Source organism: Canis lupus, chromosome 3 (genome assembly GCF_003254725.2).
Source record: "Canis lupus dingo isolate Sandy chromosome 3, ASM325472v2, whole genome shotgun sequence".
Taxonomy (NCBI): Eukaryota; Metazoa; Chordata; class Mammalia; order Carnivora; family Canidae; genus Canis; species Canis lupus.
In genome coordinates, this window is record NC_064245.1 from 2,987,309 (window position 1) to 3,009,079 (window position 21,771).

Genomic DNA, 21,771 nt, shown 5'->3' on the forward strand with positions numbered 1-21,771 from the left:
GGGGTCCTGGGATCAAGTCCCACATTGGTCTCCCTGCAAGGAGCCCTCTCCCTCTGCCTATGTCTGCCTCTGTCTCTTATGAATAAATAAATAAAATCTTTTAAAAAATATTTTAAATATGCTTAACTATATCATTTTGGCAAGGTTTTTTTTCTATTTTTTTATAGAGAAAAATATTGTTTAGAGCAATAAAAAAATTCTATTTTACATGTACAAAGTTAGAATTCTCTAAAAAATACTATATTGTGTCAGAAAAGAATTTTAATTATGATTAGTCTCTAAATTGTTATGCTTCTTAGATTATCATACTTAACACCTGAAACCTTCACATTCATAAACAAGACCCAAGACCTCAATTACCTGTGTCTTTGAGGGAGAAATCCTTTCTCCAAATACAAGGATACCTAATGATTTAGAGAAAAAGCTGTGTACGTTTATTTACAGTGAACAATAGTGTTATAAACTATACACCACCCCAGTCTTTTTGGTTCACGAGATTTCTAAATAAATCAGGAAATACCAAGGAGCACTTAACTGATAGAAGCAATGATGGCCTACAGCATGAAGATACAAATAGACCAAACTGGGCATTGAAGTGAACGTTCTCTAGAATCCTCAGTTACAGAGGGAACATTTTCCTGGACAAAATGGGCATTTCATAGCTTTGAGGATATTGATAATTTATGAAAAATAGATTGCAACATATATTTGAATGAGGTACATACTTTGTGGGAAAGGCACTTCATTTCAGCTAAAAGCATCCCAGGTTATCAAGAAAATGAACAAGCAAACATTGAGAGTGTTATCCCTTTTCCACTATCATCGAATTCTTATTTGTCTGTCGCTGGCTAAAATCTGAAGCTCTAAATTCCATTCTCTCCTAATTTTTTAAAAGATTTTTTTTTATTTATTTATTTATTTATTTATTTATTTATTTATTTATTTATTTATTTATTTATGAGAGACACAGAGAGAGGCAGAGACACAGGCAGAGGGAGAAGTAGGCTCCAGCCCAACGTGGGACTCGACCCCGGGACCACCGGATCACACCCCGAGCCAAAGGCATATGCTCAATAGCTCAGCCACCCACGCGTCCCCCATTCTCTACTAATTTTACACCTGGGAATAAAGGTGAAGATAACCTGAATTTATAATAGGCCTTCATGCTCAAGTATTTACAAGAGTTGACTACAGAAAAATCAAGTGGGGAAACACCTTCCGTGAATTAGTCCACAAATAAACTGCTACTAGTCACTGGCACAAAGACCTCCGACTAAGTGAAATAAAGGTGAGTTAATGACAACTCAATGATGTCATGTGTTTCACTGACTTATTTCAATGCTAAATAATTTTATGAAGCGCAAACTGAGGTATCCGAACATTTTAAGAACTGATTTTCTTTTTTTTGAAGAACACATTTGAACATTTCCTTTCAGGAACTATTTTTCTCTTTTGTAAAAACTTTGAGTATTTCTTTTCTAGAACTCTTTTTCTTTTCTTCTAAGTCATGAAAACCTGTCCTCATAGTCTCTAGAATATGTCACAGGTGCCTAATCAAGCCTCCTATACTTTATTCTGAATGTAAAATCATAATAAACCAAGTCCTATGCACTACTATCTATCCGTGAAGTTATAAATCATTAACTTAAGAGAACAAGATTAGGATATGAGCCTTAAAAGAGATTTACTGTCATATAGTTTTTGCCTAAAATTATTTTTATTTTCGTATTGGCTATTTAATGCCACAGGAGACGGTCTGCATCAGTTCACAGCCCTTCCCTGTTCCCATTAAACACTTCTGGAGGCCAGAAGTGACCATAGGAGCACCAAAGGCTAACACTGAAGGAGAAAATCTCTCATGTTAAAATATAATTTTCTTCATTTTTGTTAATTAAAATAACTGATGCTTTGCCTCCATTGTGTATAAAAGAGTGTTGCTTGAGTGGAATAAATACAGGAACATGTGTTACATATTAAAAAGGAATTATAGCAAATAAATCCAAAGTGTGAATGGAGATTTAACCGATCTATGGTTAGGAAATACCATGATTTTCTAAATAAGGCTAGGTCACATTATTTTAAAAAGCTGAGCTTTTCAGTAATAAGAAATAATATTAAGATACTATGTAGAAACTTGGAAAGATGGAGGGCGGAGCACAAAATTAATTTGTACTGAATATTGTTGTTTTGACCATCATTCATTATCATTCTAAAGCTCTACTGTGAATGAGGGATAGCTGGGAAAAAAAGTTTGACAATTCAATTTTAATGGTAATGAAGGGGGATCCCTGGGTGGCTCAGCGGTTTAGCACCTGCCTTCAGCCCAGGGCATGATCCTGGAGTCCTGGAATCAAGTCCTGCATTGGGCTCCCTGCATGGAGCCTGCTTCTCCTTCTGCTTCTCCCTCTGCCTATGTCTCTGCCTCTCTCTCTCTCTGTCCCTCATGAATAAATAAATAAAATCTTAAAAAAAAAAAAAAAGGTAATGAAGTAAGAAAAATGCTTTAAAATTTTACCATATAAATGGAAAAAGAATTTACTTTATCCTGCTTGGCTATAGCTGCTATTACGACAGATCTGAAATATTTCATGCACCACTCTGATATGTCAAACCCAAAATTCAAACAGACTTCAATTTAATGACTGAAATGTTCTAAAGAGTATGAACACACATATAAATTAATACATTTAAAAAATACATATACAACAGTCCCTATTATAAAAATGTTTCACTGGAAAAAAAATTTGTCTATGCTCTTCTTCTAATAAAGCCTCAAAAAACCTAAAATGTTTCCTATGATCATTTATATGCAGTACAGGAGATTTGGAATACAAGTTTATTTCCTTCCTCCCTGTATCAGTTTTACATAGAATTTGTAAATTATACATACCTAATTATATGTATGAACATACTCATATACATACAAAAAGTTATTATTATGTACTTAGTTTTATATCTGTAAGGAAAAATTTACCTATGATAGTCATTGTTATCAGAAAGAAGTTAGAATATGATTATTTTCAGTAGCACATAGAGTTCATCCTACTTACTGTTGAAGAGCCCAGTGCAGACTTTGGAGACCTAATTATTCCAGCAATTGAATGACGGATGGACTCAAATTTGGATAGCCTCTCCTTTCTTTCCTGGAAAGATACAGAAAGAAGCCTTCAACAATAGTAAGCTAGTTTATACAGTTATGCTGGGTAATTAGGTATTTATCCACAGCTCATTAAATACTAAATAAAATACAACATTAAAGGTGACATTAAAGGTGACAAATCATCAAATGCATATAAACTCTATAGTATTTTGGTCCCTTAATAAATGTCTTGATTTGGGGAAAAATAAGAAAGAAATAAAAATTCTTAAGAAGAGAGAAAAGAAGAAATGCAAAGGAAATCCATAGGGAACCAAGTATTAACATGCAGGTGAAAAAAAGAAAAGACACAAGCTATGAGGAACCAGTCTAATATAGATTTCAGAGTGTAGTTGTGAGGGATTTCCAAGGAAACAGTAAGAGAGGGAAAACAGGAGGAGAACTATATTGAACATATTTTTTTAAATAGTGAATTCCACTTAAGTAGCTAGGAACCTTCCCAAAGATTCACATGATCTCATGATGACGATGACGATGATGATGACACCACCAGAAGAGGACCACAAGAAAATAAAAAAAAGGATGAGGTGGTGGGAGAACTCCACTAAAGAAAGTCAATTCAGATTGTACTTGCTTTAGGAGGTATATTTCTGGGTATCATATATCACAATCGAAAGAAACTTTTCCTTATAATTTCATATCTTTAGATCCATTTAACAAATGCAAACGAACGGCTAGGTAAGAGGGTAGACACAAGAGGAAATAGAACAAAAATGAGAACTAGGAGGTAATAAGGAAGGATTGTGAGGGCCTGTCAATTTTTTTTTTTTTTTTTTTTTTGTAAACGTGTGAAATGTGGTTTGATTTCAGTAGTTTATTTTGGAGACAAAGCAGTGCAAGAGGCCAGCCACACTTTCCCGCTTCCCCAGGCATCAGGGTTGGACTAGGAAAGGCGCCGTACACACATTATAATCAGGGTTCAACACTCAAGTCGTGTAATTGTGGTTAGTCAGTGGGTCCTCGGGTCACGGGGGTCCTCACCCGACCCAGCCCTGCCTGATGGCGGTCACCACCCAGCCCTTCCTCTGCGGAGGGTAGGCAAACCCCCCGCCCCTACTGAACCTGAAGGTACTGCCGCACGCCCAGGCCTCACAGCAGCGTCCTCACCGGGCCACAAAGGACAGCCTGGAGGCCTCTCCCACCTTCTCTAAGTGAAGGGGTATCTGAAGGTCATGCTCACTGGGTCCTTTGCATTTCGCCTTGGTTCACCCTGTCCCAGGGCCGGCGAAGGCCCTCTCTGGCCATCTTCTCTACGGAAGGGCGGGTGGTGCGCCCACGGGCACCGTGGGAGGTGCCCGAGGCGCTGGTGGCATCTGCCGCGCATGGAGGAGAGGGTGACTATTTCCTCACTCCTGGGGCCGCAGCTCCCTTCATACTTGGCCGGCTTTGTGCTTGGGGCTTATGGTGAGTACAGGAGGGTGAGCGCGCCCGCAGGGCGGGTGTCAGAAGATGTGAAGCGCAGAGGCAGCCCTCCTGGCCATGGAAGCAAGCCTCAGCCACCTCAATGCCGGGGAATGCACTGCCCTGGGGTGACTTCTCGGGCAGGCAGGCAGGCAGGCCACACCGCGGGGCACAGGGCATCCAGCCGGCCCGTCAGAGGTCTCTGGTCTCAACTGTTCATCACATAGGAGGACGCGGAGGCCCAGCAATGCCTGGGGTGATCTGTCCAGTCACAGCTCAAATCCTTGGCACGGGTAGGATCAGCCTGGGGCCCCTCCTGGGTCCCAGGAGCCACATGTGGTCAGGGAGGGAGCCCCCCTTTGCAGGGCTGCATGCGACCCATACTGAAGGGCCTGGAGGCCTAGGGTGCCAGACGTGGAGACGGGAAGCCAATTCAAGGCCTCTGCCTCCCCTGGGAAGCATCCTTTAGTGAGTGGGCCACAGGTGGACCGCAGCCCAGACCCTATGTGGGACCTCCCCCCTAAAAAAGGAGCGGGTGCACCTCCTGCTTCCTCTGGCTCCTGCTCTGGGGAGCAACACCCAGCAGCTCCCCTGGCCACAGCGTGAGGCCCCGTTCTTCCCACAGCCATGGAGGTGGCCAGCAGGAGGCAACAGAGATGGGGCCGGGCCTGTGTGCCGGGGGCTGGAGACGACAGGAGGAACCCCTCGTGCACTGTTGGCCAACAAGCGCCCAAGCAGGGGCAGCCCCCAGGGGGTCCACAGCAGCCATGGAGACACACAGATGTGGATGTGCACATGCACTCGTACACACGTAGCAGCTGCGCAAGCTCTGGTCAATTTTCCAATAATGACGACATTTCAACTGTTTAATCAGCAGCAGACAAAAGAACTCAAGGTCCTATTGCCATGCGCTGGATTTCAATATGTCTTCCAACAGTAGTGATGCTCAATTTTACGATCAGTGGAAAATAAGTAAAACAGGCCACAAATAACATCACTCGTTTCCTTTGTCCCTAACACCTAGAGGACGTGTCTCCACACCGTAAATGCAGACATTTTTAGCCATATGCTCTCTGATAAACATTGTAGTTTCTGAAATTCAACCTCTGTCTCTCCAATTGACTACTTCTACTTTATTTATTTTTCATTCTAATGGTTGCAGTTCGAATATTCTTATCATTCTACAAACATATATGCACGTTAATAATTTAATCTTATAATAACCTAACAGAACAAATGACCTCAACTTCTTTTTCATCATTACTTACATTACTAACTTGCTTACGATCTCATGTAAATCACTATCCATACCTCATTTTGATCACCTATGAAATGAAAAAGTTAATACAAACCTTCTTTTGAGCACAATTACAAGTTATTGCACGTGATTATAAAGGAACATGTCAAAAGCATGTATATATTTAATAAAATCTACTTTAAAAGAGAAATCTTTACTATAGCACAAATGGCCATCACCTTAGGAATGTGAGCATACATTCTATAGGCTTAATCCTAGCTGTAGCTTCACTTTACTTTCTAGTAAAAATTCGTGTGCGGAGTCACAAGAGGCGCTGAAGGAAAGACAGCCTTGAACCACCGAAAGAATATAGTGAGACCTTTCTTTAATGCATGGCCAACTTCGACTTGGGTGTTTGGGGTTTTTTAAAAAATCTAATTCTGGGGGCATTGGGTGGCTCAGTCCATTAAGCATATGCTTTTGGCTCAGGTCATGACCCCAGGCTCCTGGGATCGAGTCCTGAGTCGAGCTCCCTGCTCAGTGGGGACTCTGCTTCTCCCTCTCCTTCTGCTCTTCTATTTCAAATCAATCAATCAATTAATCTTTTAAAGGATAAAAAATTAAAAAAAAAAAAAAACAAATCTAACTCTGGTGCTTAAGAAATCTTCCAAAAAGAAAAAATGTTTGGGAAGGTAAAATCTAATAAAAGGTTTACCCAGAATATGGAGAATAAAAGAGTCAGGGAGTAAGATACACACAGCAGTTGTATTATATTATATTATTATATTATATTATATTATATTATATTATATTATATTATATTATATTTGTTATATTATGGTAACACATGTATGCTTTGCAATATATTTATATGTAGTATACTCATAGTATGTAATATGTTTACAAATATTTATATTTTTTTTGGCATTATATATAGCGCAGTATGTTTTTATAGAACAGTATAATTATATGTAGCACACATATTGGAAAGTACCGTCGAGGCTATAGTTTTCTACTTCCCAGCCTAATTTACTCATTTCTTCCTGTGGAGAATTTCTTGCCCCGGCTCTGAGTGGCTGTGGAGAGGGCAGAAATGTCAGTAGAAGCAGTAACGCTACTGCTGATCCTGCTGCTGCTACTACTGACAGGGAGGTGGAAGTGCTAACTTGACCTGTTTGGCAATGAGAGCACCAAGCACCTCTTCTGCGAATTTAGACTCCTCCTCTGAGTTAATGCTTTGAAATACGGGAGACAGTAGGGTGCCGAGGAAAGAGTACCAGGAGAACTGAGAAGCACTGAGAGGTTATGCAGAAAAGTGGAAAGTTCAGGGGAGAGTTTTATGTATTAGAAAGCACTTTATTTGTCCATGATCAAATAATATGCACTGAAATGACAACAGGAATTCTCTTCGAGCTACATCTTGGTCATCAAACAGGAAAGAGAACCATTTCCCTCAAGACCGTTTGATAATATCAAAACAGAAACCAACACCAGATAAGTCTACTGGGCAGGTCCGCGTGTGGCGCAAGGAAGACGTCAGAAAGTGCTTCCTTTGTATTAAGTGATGAAGCATAATATACTACTGTGTGTTTAGGGGATATGATTAGTTACCAAATACCCCAAGACCCTTTCATTTAAAGTACTCTTTAAACAGGTTGATCTAAAAAATGAATTCTCACAAACACTAAGTAGACCTTCAGTTTCATACAGGAATAAGCAAATACAAATGAAATTTATAAACAATTTTAATCTGGGCTCCCTTGGTGCCCAGACTTCCAAAAGTAAAACATGAGACTCGCTTGCTAACGCTGGTCTATGCAGCATCATGTATCAGCGCTAAATTATGGCCTAATAATACTTCGGACTGTGCTGAATTCACTGACAAGTTGACTTTTGTTATTAATGATTTAAATGGCTACTTTTAGAAATTAAAAGGTTTCCCTTCAATTACCATGGAAACAGGAACTAATACTGCCCGTAGGCCGCCTAGGGCTGCAGCTGCACTCATTTTATCCCCCTCAAGACGCGACAAGGTAAAGCGCTTCCTCCAGGTAACAAACACGGGGATTCATTCAGGCAACAAGACGTCCCCTCATAGCAGAAGGACTTGGGGACCAGAGAAAGGGGGAAGGAGGGACGATGTTATGAAATAATATTCTGACGAGATGCCCAGGAAAACATTCTAAGTATAAATCTATCTTGAAAGAAAAGTTCTAGATGCACTTTCAATCTTATTCATGAATAGTGTTTCATTTTCATTATTTTAAAATTAACTGAAGGATTGGGGCGCCTGCAGGGCTCAGTCAGTTAAGTGTCTGACTCTTGGCTTCAACTCAGATCATAATCATGGGATCAAGCCTCACTTCAAGATCCCTGCCCAGTGGGGAGTCTGCTTGATGATTCTCTCCCTCTGCCCCTTCCCCGCCACACTCTCTCTCATTCTCTCGAATAAATAATCTTTTAAAAAATAATAAAATGGGGCGCCTGGGTGGCTCAGTGGTTGAGCATCTGCCTTCGGCTCAGGTCATGACCCTGGGGTCCTGGGATTGAGCCTCCATCAGGTTCCCCCGCAGGGAGCCTGCTTCTCCCTCTGCCTGTGTCTCTGCCTCTCTCTGTGTCTCTCATGAATAAATAAATAACATCTTTTAAAATAATAATAAAATAAAAACTAAAATTGACTGAAGGGTCTCACAATTTCTATCCCTTTCTCTCGGTCTTTCCATATATATATATGAAATTCCCTACATATATATATAAATATATATGGAAATTTTTCATAATAAAGAGAAAACTTTCTTAATAATTAAAAGTTTTCGAGGATCCCTGGGTGGCTCAGTGGTTTAGCACCTGCCTTGCCCCAGGGCACGATCCTGGAGTCCCGGGATCGAGTCCCACGTCGGGCTCCCTGCATGGAGCCTGCTTCTCCCTCCTCCTGTGTCTCTGCCTCTCACTCTCTCTATGTCTATCATAAATAAATGAACAAATCTTTAAAAATAATAATAACAATAATAATAATAATTAAAAGTTCTCCTATTACCAATTTATAAAAAAAGAACTCTAAGAAATAATACGCAGACTACTTGTAGTTCCAGTAAAAACTGTATCTATTAGGTTTTTAAATCACTCTTCACTAAAACTCCCAAACTGCAGTAAAACAGGCTGTCAGGCTACCTGCTCCCTTTGCTCGGTGAGGCAAGCACCTAAGAGGCAAGAACCAAAGCCCTGCTGAGTGGAGTAAGTGACAACAATCAGCCGCTCTTCCTAGTGACAGCCTAACTGGAGGGCAGAGCAAGTCACAAAGGAACGACTTTAACCAAAAAGAAGCTACCGGCTCTCAGGAGAAGGCCGTGGAACGACGTGCCGAGGTAGGAAGCATAAGGCCCTGATGTCTGAAGACATACCTGAGCAGAGTCTGGGCAAACGAACTCCCTAGCATGTCTCGGTCTCTATCTCCTCATCTCAGGCTCCGGTGCCCACCGTCCGGCTCCCGGTCAGGTCACTGCCCTGATCATCGGAAGGACCCCACACGAGTTCTGCGCGGCGGGCAGCCCTGGAGGTACCTCCCTGGGGTGGTTAGTCACCCTCCGCCTCCGTGTCCCCAGAACTCGACCTCCAACGGACAGGCGAACGATAGTCAGAGGTGCCACTGGGATGATAAGTCATTAGAACAGGACCAAATATTCTTTCTCACAGCCGTCTGTAAATAATCCCAATCTAATAACGTTCCGAAAAGGAACAAGGACAGTGATGATGTGGCCCCGGGGGCGCCGTCACATACACATTCAGACCAGGAGGCAGTGAGGATCAAGAAGGGGTAAGGACAGTCACGCTGCAGCTCCAGGCCCAGTGCCAAGCATCTTTGAGACTGCTTATGCAAAGCAGCCATGAAATTGGGAGGGATTTTGTGAGAAATAACTACAGGGAAATTATAAGCTCAGAGAAGATTGTCTCCTGAAAAAAAAACTCGAGTCTGTTGATAAATGACTCCATAATGTAAATGAAATACTGCAAATATCGGTACGTCTTTCATAAAAGGAATGCACTTATAAATAAACAAATAACTTAGTCTTTTGCAGATGTTGATTTGCTGGGGGAGAATGAAGAATACACGGTTTTTATTCCCATCAGGATATAGAATTTAAGTACTGAAACAGTTTGTAAATGATTTATTTTAGCAATTGGGTTCTGACTGAAGACAAATCATTTTAGGAGTATTCGCTGCCTGGTAACCGAGTTTGTCATGCTGTTTTTCTTTGATGCTTGCATATTAAGATTTTTTTTTTTTTAAAGAAAGACAGCCTGCTTGCCAAGTCAACCACTTTCATGTGCTGAAATAACGAAATTGGAAACCACACGTGCAAAAGGAATATTTGAATGATTATTCGGATTTTGTCTTAAAATAACAACGCGAAGAGAATTTACAGGACGAGAGAGTAGAGTTTGCTGAAACCCAGGTTGTAAAACATCATATTTTTCTTGCTTTCTTGAACGTGTGTATCTTAACTAAGATTATGTCTCTGAGGAAACAAGATCCCAGCAGGAGGCTATAATCAGCTCCTTTCCTGTTCAATATCTAAGTACGATTCATGTTCCAGGTGCTTTTCTCAAATGGATGAGCAAAATGGCTATAGATACTCTTTCCGTAAATTATCCAATAGTACAAAATGCACACCAACCTGTTTCCTTACAAGCACCTCACTGACTCCCGCATTTTAGGTGCTGATAGGCTCTGCTCAGTAAACAACTGTAAATCTCAGGTTTTTTTTTTTTTTTAATTATACTATTCTGAGTTAAATTATCAAGACTCAGTTGAGATACTGCCTTTATTTTTTTTTAAAGATTTATTTATTTGAGAGAGAGCAAGAGCGAGAGCGAGAGCGAGAGCGAGAGAGAGAGAGAGAGAGCATGCCCAAGTAGAGAGGAGGAACACAGGAGAGGGAGAGAGGCTCTCAGGTCGACTTCCTGCTGAGCGTGGAGCCCAATGTGGGGCTTGATCTCATGACACATAATCCACAACCCAAGCCGAAATCATGAATCAGATGCTCAACCAATTAAGCACCCAGGTACCCCAAGATGCTGCCTTTAAAACAACGAAGGGGACATACTCATAAGGCAAGAAATTTATCTTCTTTGCTTAAACAAGGGACTTCTAAAACAGAGTGCATGATAATGAGAGGGAAAGTGAAATGTCATTAGCGGTCCCCGTGTCTAGTGATCAAGGCACTAGGCCAGCTGCAGCCACACCCTCACAAACTCCAAACTTGCCACTCTATTTAACACCTTATTTCGGGCAGCCCGGTGGCTCAGCGGTTTAGCGCCACCTTGAAGGCCTGGGGTGCAATCCTGGAGACCTCGGATCAAGTCCCATGTCAGGCTCCCTGCATGGAGCCTGCTTCTCCCTCTGCCTGTGTCTCTGCCTCTCTCTCTGTGTCTCTCATGATTAAATAAATAAAATCTTTAAAAAAAAAATCCGTAACACCTTCTTTTGATCAGGTCAAAATAACCCTATTGCCATTTCCTGAATAAGTTGCTCATGTCCTTCCAAAAGCAGCTTGCTCTCCTCTCTTTCCTACCTCTGCCTTCCATTTCCCTTCTCCTCTCCTCCCTCTCTCCCCTTAACATAATAAATACTAATAAATATTAGCCATTATTATTTTAGTTGTATTAATACTGACAAGGACATCTCTAGGCTATTGTGAATGGCACTGCCAGAACCACGGATACACATGTACTTGAGTACCTGCTTTCACCACTTTTGGGAATACGTGTAGGAGTGGAATCGCTAGGTTTGGCCTTCTGAGGAACAGCCAAACTATTTTCCACAGCAGCTGAAACATTTTATATTCCCACTAGCAACATAGGAATCTTCCAATTTCTGCACATCCTTGTTGAAACTTGTTACTTTCCATTTTTCTGATCATAGCTATCCTAGTGGGTGTGAAGTACTCCTTGTCTTCATTTCTAAAGGATTTTTTTTCTTTTTTTCCTGGTTACAGAATTCAAAGTTGATGTTTTTCTTCCTTTTTTTTTTCTTTTTCTCCCCTGGCACTTTGTCTCGTCTCTACGGTTTCTGGTGTGAAGTCAGCTCTGATTCATAGCATTGTTCCTCTATACATAATAAATATTTTTCCTCGCCTGCTTTTATAATAGACAGGGATATAAGTAAATGTAATCTCATTTTAATTATCCTGCTTGGAGTTTGTTAAATTTCACGGACTTGTTGGTTGAAAGTGTTAGAAAACACTCAAACGTTATCTCTTCAGATGTTTTCTACTCCCATCTCTCTCTTCCACCCTCCTTAGATTCTAATTACCTGTATGTTTGTCCATTGGATATCACCCTATGATTTCAAATACTCTGCTTTTCTTTTCCTTTTTGTTTTCCATTGGGATATGTCCTATCAACCTATAATCACATCTCACTGATCCATTATTAATAATTCCACTTAATGAACTCCTTAGTTTTGATATATTTTTCATTTCCAGAATTCCCATTTTTTATACATCCGTATCACTGCTGAAATACCCCACCTTTCGTACACACTGCCATCTTTCCCACTAGATAGCTTACCATTTTTGTAATAGCTATGTATGTATTTTAAAGATTTTATTTATTTCAGACAGACACAGAGAGAGAGTAGGAGGGGGTAGTGGGGACGGGCAGATGGAGAAGCTGACACCACACTGCGCTGGGAACCTGACCTGAGGCTCCATCCCTGAGCCAAAAGCAAATGCTTAACGAGTGAGACACCCAGGAACCCCTTGTAATAGTTGTATTAAAGACCATGATAACTCCAATACTTAGACCACCTGTGTCTGTTTATTTTCTTAGCCGCAAGTCCCATTTCTTATTTCTCTGTTTCACTTTTGAGTGTGTCATAGAATTTTTGATTGTGAGCCGAATGGTTTTATATAAAAGAACTGCAGAATCTGAATTCAATAAAGAGGGACGCGTACTCCTTTTACTCTCGGGCTGCTAGACTGGGACTCGGTAATAAGCTGGGTCTGGCCTTTGCTGCAGCTTGAGTTTGAATCAGTTCACCACCAGCTTCAAACACTCTGAGAGCTAGATCAGTTTTCCTTCAGCTAAGAATGGAATCTGAGCCCCGGGAAGATTGCAATATCCTGGCTAAGCTTCAAAGTCCGTCCACCAGCTTCAGGAACTAGAGGAGACCTCTCCAAGCTTTGTAGCCTCTTCGCGGGAGGGGGGGAGGCATGCTAGGGAGGGGCACCCCTGACTTTATGCATCTAAGAAGATAATTTTCAGCCCTTTTGTATGGTCTCTTGTGCTTTCCATATCTGGATACAGAAATTCATCTGCATTTTTATTAAGACAAGTAATCTACCAGTCATCATTTTATTGACCTTTATTCACAAACCAAGAAAACACACAGACGCAATTTAAGGATCTTCAGTATGACCAAGGAAAGGCCGCTATTAATTCATCAAAAGTTACAGACTTGTATTTGACTACTATTTTCCAAAGCAGTCAGTTACCACAAAAGGTCTTCGGAGTTCAAGACTCTATTCCTCAGAAGATCATTTAAAGGGTTAAATTCCAAATATCTACAGAGTCTTCATTCTTATTATTTCCTTCTGATTTGGTTTTCTTTTGTTGATTGCTTTTGAGGGATAGGGAAAATGAATTTGACTGATTTTGTATCCGGGGCAGAGGACCTTAGAAGGGTACTATAAAGTCTACTATGTACATACTTCAGTTTTGTATGAACTATGTTTTAAGTTTTTAATTTCATCTAAAAAGCTCCCTGAGGGGCCCCTATTGGTTAAGTGTCTGCCTTCGGCTCAGGTCATGATCCCGGGGTCCTGGGGTCAAGCTCCACATTGGGCTCCCAGCTCCATGAGGAATCTGCTTCTCCCTCTGCCCTTCCCTCCTCACTCATTCTCATGGTCTATCTCAAATAAACACATACAATCTTAAAAGAATAGAATAGAATAGAATAGAATAGAATAGAATAGAATAGAATAGAAAAATAAATAAAAAATAAAAAATAAAAAATAAAAAAAAATAATAATAATAATAAAATAAAACATTCCCTGAATGGTCTGGCTTCTTAGTATTCTCACAGTGCACATGAATCAATAATCCTGTTATCTATTCAGCGCTCCTTTCATTACTGGAACTAGTAATTGGGAATGTTTGGAGTTTTAAGGCCTCAGTCAAAATTTTACTTACTAGAATGGAATCAGAAACTTTGGGACCTAAAAGAATATCCTGAGACTTAATTTTAAAAATAAAAAATAATTTTTGAGACGCCTGGGTGGCTCAGTGGTTGAGCGTCTTGCCTTTGGCTCAGGTCATGATCCTGAGATCTGGGATCGAGTCCCACATCGGGCTCCCTGCAGGGAACCTGCTTCTCTCTCTGCTTATGTCTTTGCATCCTCTGTCTCTCTCATGAATAAATAAAATATTTTTAAAAAACAAAACAAAATAAAAAATAATAACATTTTAATGTTATTTAACGTATTTAACCCTTTAACAAAAGAAAACCAAATCAAACGGAAATAATAAGAATGAAGACTCTTTAGGTATTTGGAATTTAACCCTTTAAATGATCTTCTGAGGAATATAGGCTTGAACTCCAAAGGCTTTTTGTGGTAATTGACTGCTTTGGAAAATAGAAGTCAATAATAACAGGAATGTGGTGCTTATAACATTGTATTTCTATTATCAACAAATAAAATCCGGCTGGGAGACCTGTGTTAGAAAGAAGGCAATCAGGTTCCAGGCATTTGCCTCACCCTTGACCTTCGGAGAGAAGCTGCTAAACCATGGGACTATTGGTTGTGACTGCCTGAGAATAAAGTCAATACAACAGAGGGTGGAGCTGAAAAATGATAGATAAATTCTTGATGACGTGGTTTGAATCTCTGGATATATCTACATATGTGAGTAAACGAACTCTCTTATGTGTTTTATCTCTACTGCCTCAGTTGACTGTTACATGGAACAAATACAGAGTTTCCTAGACTATCCACTAGTAATTGAGGATTTCCAATAAGGAATTACAAGAAGTCACAATTTTCACTCACCAAATAATAACCTAACATATGCTTTAGACATATATTTACTTTTAATAGGAACACAAATCTTCTAATATTGAAATAATTAACATAAACGTAAAACTTCTTTGTAAAACAACACTGTGTTGTCTTATGTTGTGATAATTACTTTTACTTACTCCTATTAATTTAAGAGTTTCAGGAGCACCTGTGTGTCTCAGTGGGTTAAGCAGCCAACTCTTGATTTTCATTCAGATCAAGATCCCACAGTCCTCAGCAGGGAGTCTGCTCCTTTTCCCTCTCCCCTGCCCTCGCCAAATAAATGAATAAATCTTTAAAAAGAAAACAGTTTCAGCACATGACATATAAAATAATTGCTAAACATGTTTGGAAAAACCCTAGTTTGGATGATTAACATGTTATATCGCAAAAGGTTCGGTAGTCCCATGGATTTTAGAACTGCCCCATGAATCAAATTTAAACAGGTTTCTTAAATGCGGTATGTCTCAGGGCCTTAATAACACATGTATTCTTATTTTTGGAGGAAATATTTATTCTGCAAGATTCACTTCAAAAAATGTTGTCACAAAGCTTTCATTTTCTTCTACTTCACATTAGTCAGGGCTTCTTCTTGGATATTGCCATCATATATAACAGATGCAAATTAACTAATTAAAGCGCCTCTCTTTCTGGCCACAATCTTTTATCTCATCAGTTTGCTTTCAACCAGTACCACGATGACCACTTTTTAGCCTCACTGGACCCTAAGGCTTTGAGTCTCTTTGTTTTACCCAATGAATCACCTTTTCTTCTTCTCTTTATCTAACTGAGATACCATAATATATCATTCCAATGATACTCTTGCCAATATTCCAATATTCTAAATTTCCTTGCTGTCCTAGCTCTTAGTTGTCCCCATGTAGCAAACCCCAACCCTGGATACTTGGGTAGCTCCAACTATCTCTCTGAGCACACATTCAAGCAATTCATTATTGCTGGAGAGAATCACATGATTCTTAACTTCAAATGGGCCTCAAATATCTGACAATACATCTACATTTCTCTGGCTAATGCACTTCTTGTTCTCCTAATGATTATTAACCATTTCAAATATTTCCCACTTTTCTTGTGTTTGAAACTGCTTCATTCTAACCCCTCCAGCTTCTTTAGAAAGAAACTATAAGCCTGGAACCACTTCATCTTGCCTTCTCAAATCTACAAATCTATTACTTCTCTGCCCTTCTAATTTGTTTCACCATTTGGAAATACGGAGCTGTCTCCAATCTATGGCTGACCTTTCTACTAGTACTTTGTATCGCACTCCCTCCCGCTCTTCCAAGAACCTTCAACCTTAACAAGAACTCCACAGATCTGTCTTTGAAAATTTGTTTTTTCCTATCCAACAACTTTTATATATATTTAAGTTGCTGTTATAAGGGAAAAAAAGAGAGAAGCAGTAAGAGAGAAAGAATGGAGATGTGTAGGGAGGGAGGAATGAAGAGAGGAAGGGATGAACCTCTCCCGTCACCACACATCCTCCTTCTCCTGCTGCTGCTGCTTATTCTCCATAAACAAAATTCCTAAAAGAGTTCTCTATGCTTCCTATCTCCATTTTCCTCTCCTCCTACCCATTCCTCAATCTGTTCCCATTGGCTTTCATCTCATCACTCAAGCAAAACAAATGCTTTTAGTAAACTAACAAACTCTATTTTACTAATCCAACAGAGATATTTCTTACTTACTGTACCTGACCTCTTGGGAGAATCTTCCTCTATTTTCCATATACTCCTACATGAAACATTTATTAACCTGATGTACTCTCCCCCAACAGGCATAACATGGTCATGTTATTCTAAGATCTATTGGCTCACGTCTCCTCTTTCCTCACTCCATACTTCCTCCCTGGGTAATATTTAACATGGGCCACCTTCACCACCTAAGCCAAGCCCACTCAGAATTTCAGTCTCCAAATCAGACTTTACCATGGAGCTCTAAACCTGTATATATCAAAATATCCATGTGACTTTTCTACTAGAGAAAACAGAAAAAGTCAACACCTTTCATGCTGAATTCCTAATTCCCAAACAGCCCTTTTTTGGGGAGTTTCTCATTTCAACGAATGGTACTAATCATTCTGTTATACAAACCAGGTATCTGGAAGCCCAAACTCATACTCACGATATGTATTCCAAAGGTCAGAGGGCTTTATCAGGTTTTTATTCCAATTATCTAAATATTAAATAAATGCTACATATTTTTTAAAGATTTATTTATTTGTTTTACAGAGTAAGACAGAAAGAGAGAGCACAAGTGGAGGAGGGGGTGGAGAGGGAGAAGAGAGAATCTCAAGCAGGCTTCCCGCTGAGTGTGGGATTGAACCCACAGTGTGGGACGGTCGTGGGATTGAACCCTGAGTCCATGATCTGAGCCAAAATCAAGAGTCAGACATTTGGCCAGCTGAGCCACCCAGGCACCCCAAATAAATGCTACATATTAATGACATATTTAAGCAAGACAGTAGCTATCAGACATCATGTAACAAATAGACAAACGGGTACATTTCTTTGAACTACTCTTGTACTAAAGAACCTCAAAGGACTTATATGAAAGAAACAAAACTGATAGACTCAAATTTAACCAGGCATTCCAATTACACATAACATTCTAACTCAAACAGACTTTAGGAAATCTGCAGTTACCTTTACTTAAATCTTGGGAAATCCTCAAAAACAACGGAAGAATATATTGGGAGTTAAAATATTTTTTTCTTTTAGCATTTTTCAAAAATATTGATTCCTCTAATGATTTTGATTTGCAAACTAGCTAATTGTGTTTATAAATAGCTCAAAATTTTGGAACAAAGAACATTTAGCTTATTAAAAACAGGTTCAGGAATGGCATAATATGTATCTAGAAATAAAACTATTGTTTTAATCATAATTTGCCAATTAAAGTTAAACACTACTTCCAGGACTTACTTTTTATCAATATGAAGCCTAGAATCTCAGCACCCAGTTTCTACTCCTTACATAACAGGCTCTAATCTGCTTAAGTTAATAAAGCACCCACTGGATATCCTGGTATTTTTGTAAGTTCATTAACCATTTCATTAATAGGCAATGAGCAGTGTAAAGTCAACAAAAATGAATAACATACTAAACTACTGGCCTAGAGCAGTTGGGCTTGAAATCAAGAATATCTTTGATTAGGTGTGAACATTTAAACCACAGTTTTTCATCTGAAAACTAAAAATGGGTGTTCACCACATAACCATATCAAAGTTTCACAAAATTACTAAAGGTACAGCAATGTCCACTATTATTTAAAACGGTATTTTTTATGAAGCAGAATCATTACATTGAAGAAAAAGTCTAAAGACTGATAATTTGAACATTCGCTAAATCCCTTTGCTCTTACTGAATTCCCCAGACATTTCATAACTAGCTTTGCCCATCTCTGTCCTTACAGAAAAGAATACTGCGATCTATACCTATTGGAGATGCTCATAGAAAAAATAACAAATCTCATTTTCACCCATCAGCAAAGGTTCTATATAGCTCTGACGACAGAGCTCACTAAACCCCTAAACAAAGCCTCTCTGGAAAGGTTTCCTGCCACTAACTCGTTTAGAGCAAAAGCTTGTGAAGATTCTAATAAAGTATCTGAAAAGTTCTGAATGGTACTTCAAAATTTTTATTCCTGATGAGTTTTCCACCCCACAACATCCTTTTTGGCTCTGATTATATATTTTCTGAATCAAGATGTAATTAAAGTAAAAAACTGATTTGTTGAATTAGATGTAGCAGCACTGAATATGGAGAGGCTCTATTTTATTAAAAGGATGGCCACAGGGAGTATATATTCTTATGCATGTCTTGATTAAATTTCCCTACACTCACATGACCTACATATCTTATAAAGTATAACGTTTGCAGGAACCATAATTGTTCTTCACTATTTCAGTTCTTTGTCAGGCTAGCTCTCCTATTTCAAGATCTATACTGTAAATATTCTCTCCTTGCCAAGCTTTATAAAGCAGATGCAACGTGTTTTATCTGAGAGTCAGAAAAGGTGAGGGAGAAGAAACTTTCCTGTAAAGAAGGAGAAAAGCTGCTGTAAATATTTGTAATGTCTTGTTGTAATCAGATGGATTCACAATTTCTAGGATGGGTAAGAAAAAAGAGAAAGTTGTTCAGAGCCAATCTAGGCCCGTTTAACACTAGCTGCTATGCCCGAGAGCCCACGGCAAGCTCAGCAGGTTTTTTTTTTTAAGTCATATCCAAGGGAATTTGAATAATATTCTATAGGTGTAGGGTATTCGATTCTAATATATACTTTCATAGCCCTAGACACTGCAAAAATTCTTCCAAAGCCCCAAAATGCCATCTAGCCATAATCAACCAGAGCTTTTCAGAAGTCAAAATTCACTCCTCAGGGCATATTTTAAACCTCCTTAATTCCTGATAAATTTACAATAGGCATTTAAAATGCCAAGAACGTAAAGAACTTTATCTCTAACTGATGTGATGCTGAAAGAAGACAGGTTTTACTTTTTCTAAATTTTAATGTAAAGAAAAAATATCAATGATTTCCTTAGCCATAGTCTCATAGAAATTATAAATTATATTATTTTCTATTCTTTCTTTTTTTTTTTAAGATTTTATTTATTTATTCATGAGAGACATAGGCAGAGGGAAAAGCAGGGACTAGATCCCGGGACTGCAGGATCATGCCCTGGGCCGAGGGCAGGCGCTAAACCGCTGAGCCACCAAGAGATCCCCTATTTTTCTATTATTTCTAACCAGAATATCTTTGCATAGCTATGCTTTATTCCAAGTAAAATCCTGATCTTTTATTACTACTACTCAAACTGTAGTTTAGTATCTATATAATTCATTGACAGATACGTGATATTTCATTTGAAATAACACCAAGAGAAACAACAATTCTATAAGGATGACCCTTAATTAAACAATAATCCTCAACACCAAAAAAAAAAAAAAATTTAAGAAAGGAATCTGTAGTTTCTTTCTCATTAAGAAACAAACAAAACACACACACACACACCACACACACACCAGATGCAATATAAAAGCATTACTGAAAAGCACCTTAGCTTCCTTCCTTTCTGCTTCATCTTATAAAATAAAGCAGATTAAGTTAACTGAGGAAAATTATACAAGAACAGCACACAATTAGGGCATACTCTGTCAACGGGTGAAAGGCCAACGACACCTACAACAATCAATCTCAATGCTGGCATAGTAGCCCAACTAAATTATACTTTATTTTCCACAGAGTTCTAAAATTATCTGACATAATTCAGCAATTGAAATAATTTCTTAAATTAAGGATAGTCAAGCCCTTTTCGGACTGAAAAATTATTACGGCAAATACCACCTCTTACTCCACATTCTATGAACTTTTCTCAATAGCAACAATTTTCCCCAAAAACTATCTTTTTTCTAAGCACCTGTTTCACCACCACCTTTATATCCTCACTAATGGCCTCACTTCTCTTCACAGAAAATAAAAATGAAAATTCGGGCAGGAATTCTCCGGACTTTGTTTCTTCCTCATCCTCCCACTGACGATCGTAACCCCCATCCCACCCGGCTGGGTGAGGGGCCCCTGTCCCCCTGACAGTGCTCTCCAGCCTGCTCTCTCTTTCCTGCTGGGGGAAAGAACTGGGAGCTATCAGGGAGTCCTCACTCTCCTGGAGGCTCCCCCTGCCTTTTATGGGTTCTTTGCTTCCGACACTATTAAAAAAAAACAAACAAACAAACAAAAAAAAAAACTAAACTAACGAAACCTAAAATCTTATTAGTAATGAGCAACGAATATTATATAAACCTGAAGAATCACTGACCTCTACCTCTGAAACCAATAATAAATTATACATTAATAATTGAATTTAAATAAAAAATAATACATTATACATTAATAACTGAATTTAAAATAAAAATGTTTTTAAAAATCTTACCAGATTTTAGTTTGCTCATAAATCATTTAGATTGCCCATAGATCATTATTCTAATGTTGCCCTCCCTCCAAAATTTAGCTACCTGAAAGTGCAACTGTAGGAAAGGAAAAAAAAAATTATATAACCAATATAACCATGTCGGCTTATTCCTTATTATCTACTTGCTTCTCATCTCACCGGCTCCATTTGCCACCCCCCCCAACCCCCATACAACTTCAACATCACTAAACTTTTTATCTACTTTATTTGGCTTTTCCCCAGAACATTTTCCTGTAGGAGCCTTCCCTCTTTTCCCTAGGCTTCAGTGACATCGTCGTCTCTTGGTTTTCCTCCCATCTCTCCGACTGCTCCACCTCATTGTCTCTTATAACATCCTTTTTCATTGCCTGCCTTTTGAATGCTGATGACCCAACCTTCCTATCCGTGGCTAGCCTCTCTTTTCTTCCTCCCTACTTGGACATATTTATCTCCATCACTTCAGTTACCATCTACTTGATGATCATTCTGAAGAGCTGCGTCTCAAGGCCAGACCTCTAGCTAGGACTCATCAGCCTTCCCCACATCTACTCTATTTCTCTACCTATGATCCTTACTTTTGTGGGCTGCACAAAGAAATACAAAAATTCTCAATACAGAAATCTGAAGGCCAATCTTTAACTATTTTTTCTTCCTCATATCCAGATTTGTATCCGTAAAGTAACCTTAAAACCAGTCCCCTTCTTTCGGTACTCCACGGCATGACTAGTTCAGGCATCAGCAATCCTCCTGGATTGCTCTTTGCTACAGTTCCCTACACAGCCCTTGCAGAGCTCTTTTAGAAAGGTAAACCAGATCCTTTTACTTTGCTGCTTAACATCTTTGAATGGCTCTTCTGTTGAGTTCACCATAAAATCCCAATTCACACATAAAGGTTCTTCTGTAATACAGCCTCTACAGACTTAATTTAATCCCCCCCTTTTACCATTCCACCTTC

The 21,771-nt window shown here is 39.2% G+C and overlaps 1 protein-coding gene across 15 annotated transcripts in view; it reads right to left on the reverse strand.

The window, feature by feature from the left end:
• Window positions 1–21,771, reverse strand: part of FER (FER tyrosine kinase) — a 433,137-nt gene that overhangs the window by 243,038 nt on the left and 168,328 nt on the right. For all 15 annotated transcript variants that reach the window (XM_049107895.1, XM_049107893.1, XM_025438260.3 and 12 more), the window contains one exon: window positions 3,051–3,143. In XM_049107895.1, the coding sequence (XP_048963852.1) occupies window positions 3,051–3,143 (93 nt within the window). Of the gene's footprint in view, window positions 1–3,050; window positions 3,144–21,771 lie in introns of those variants that run through there.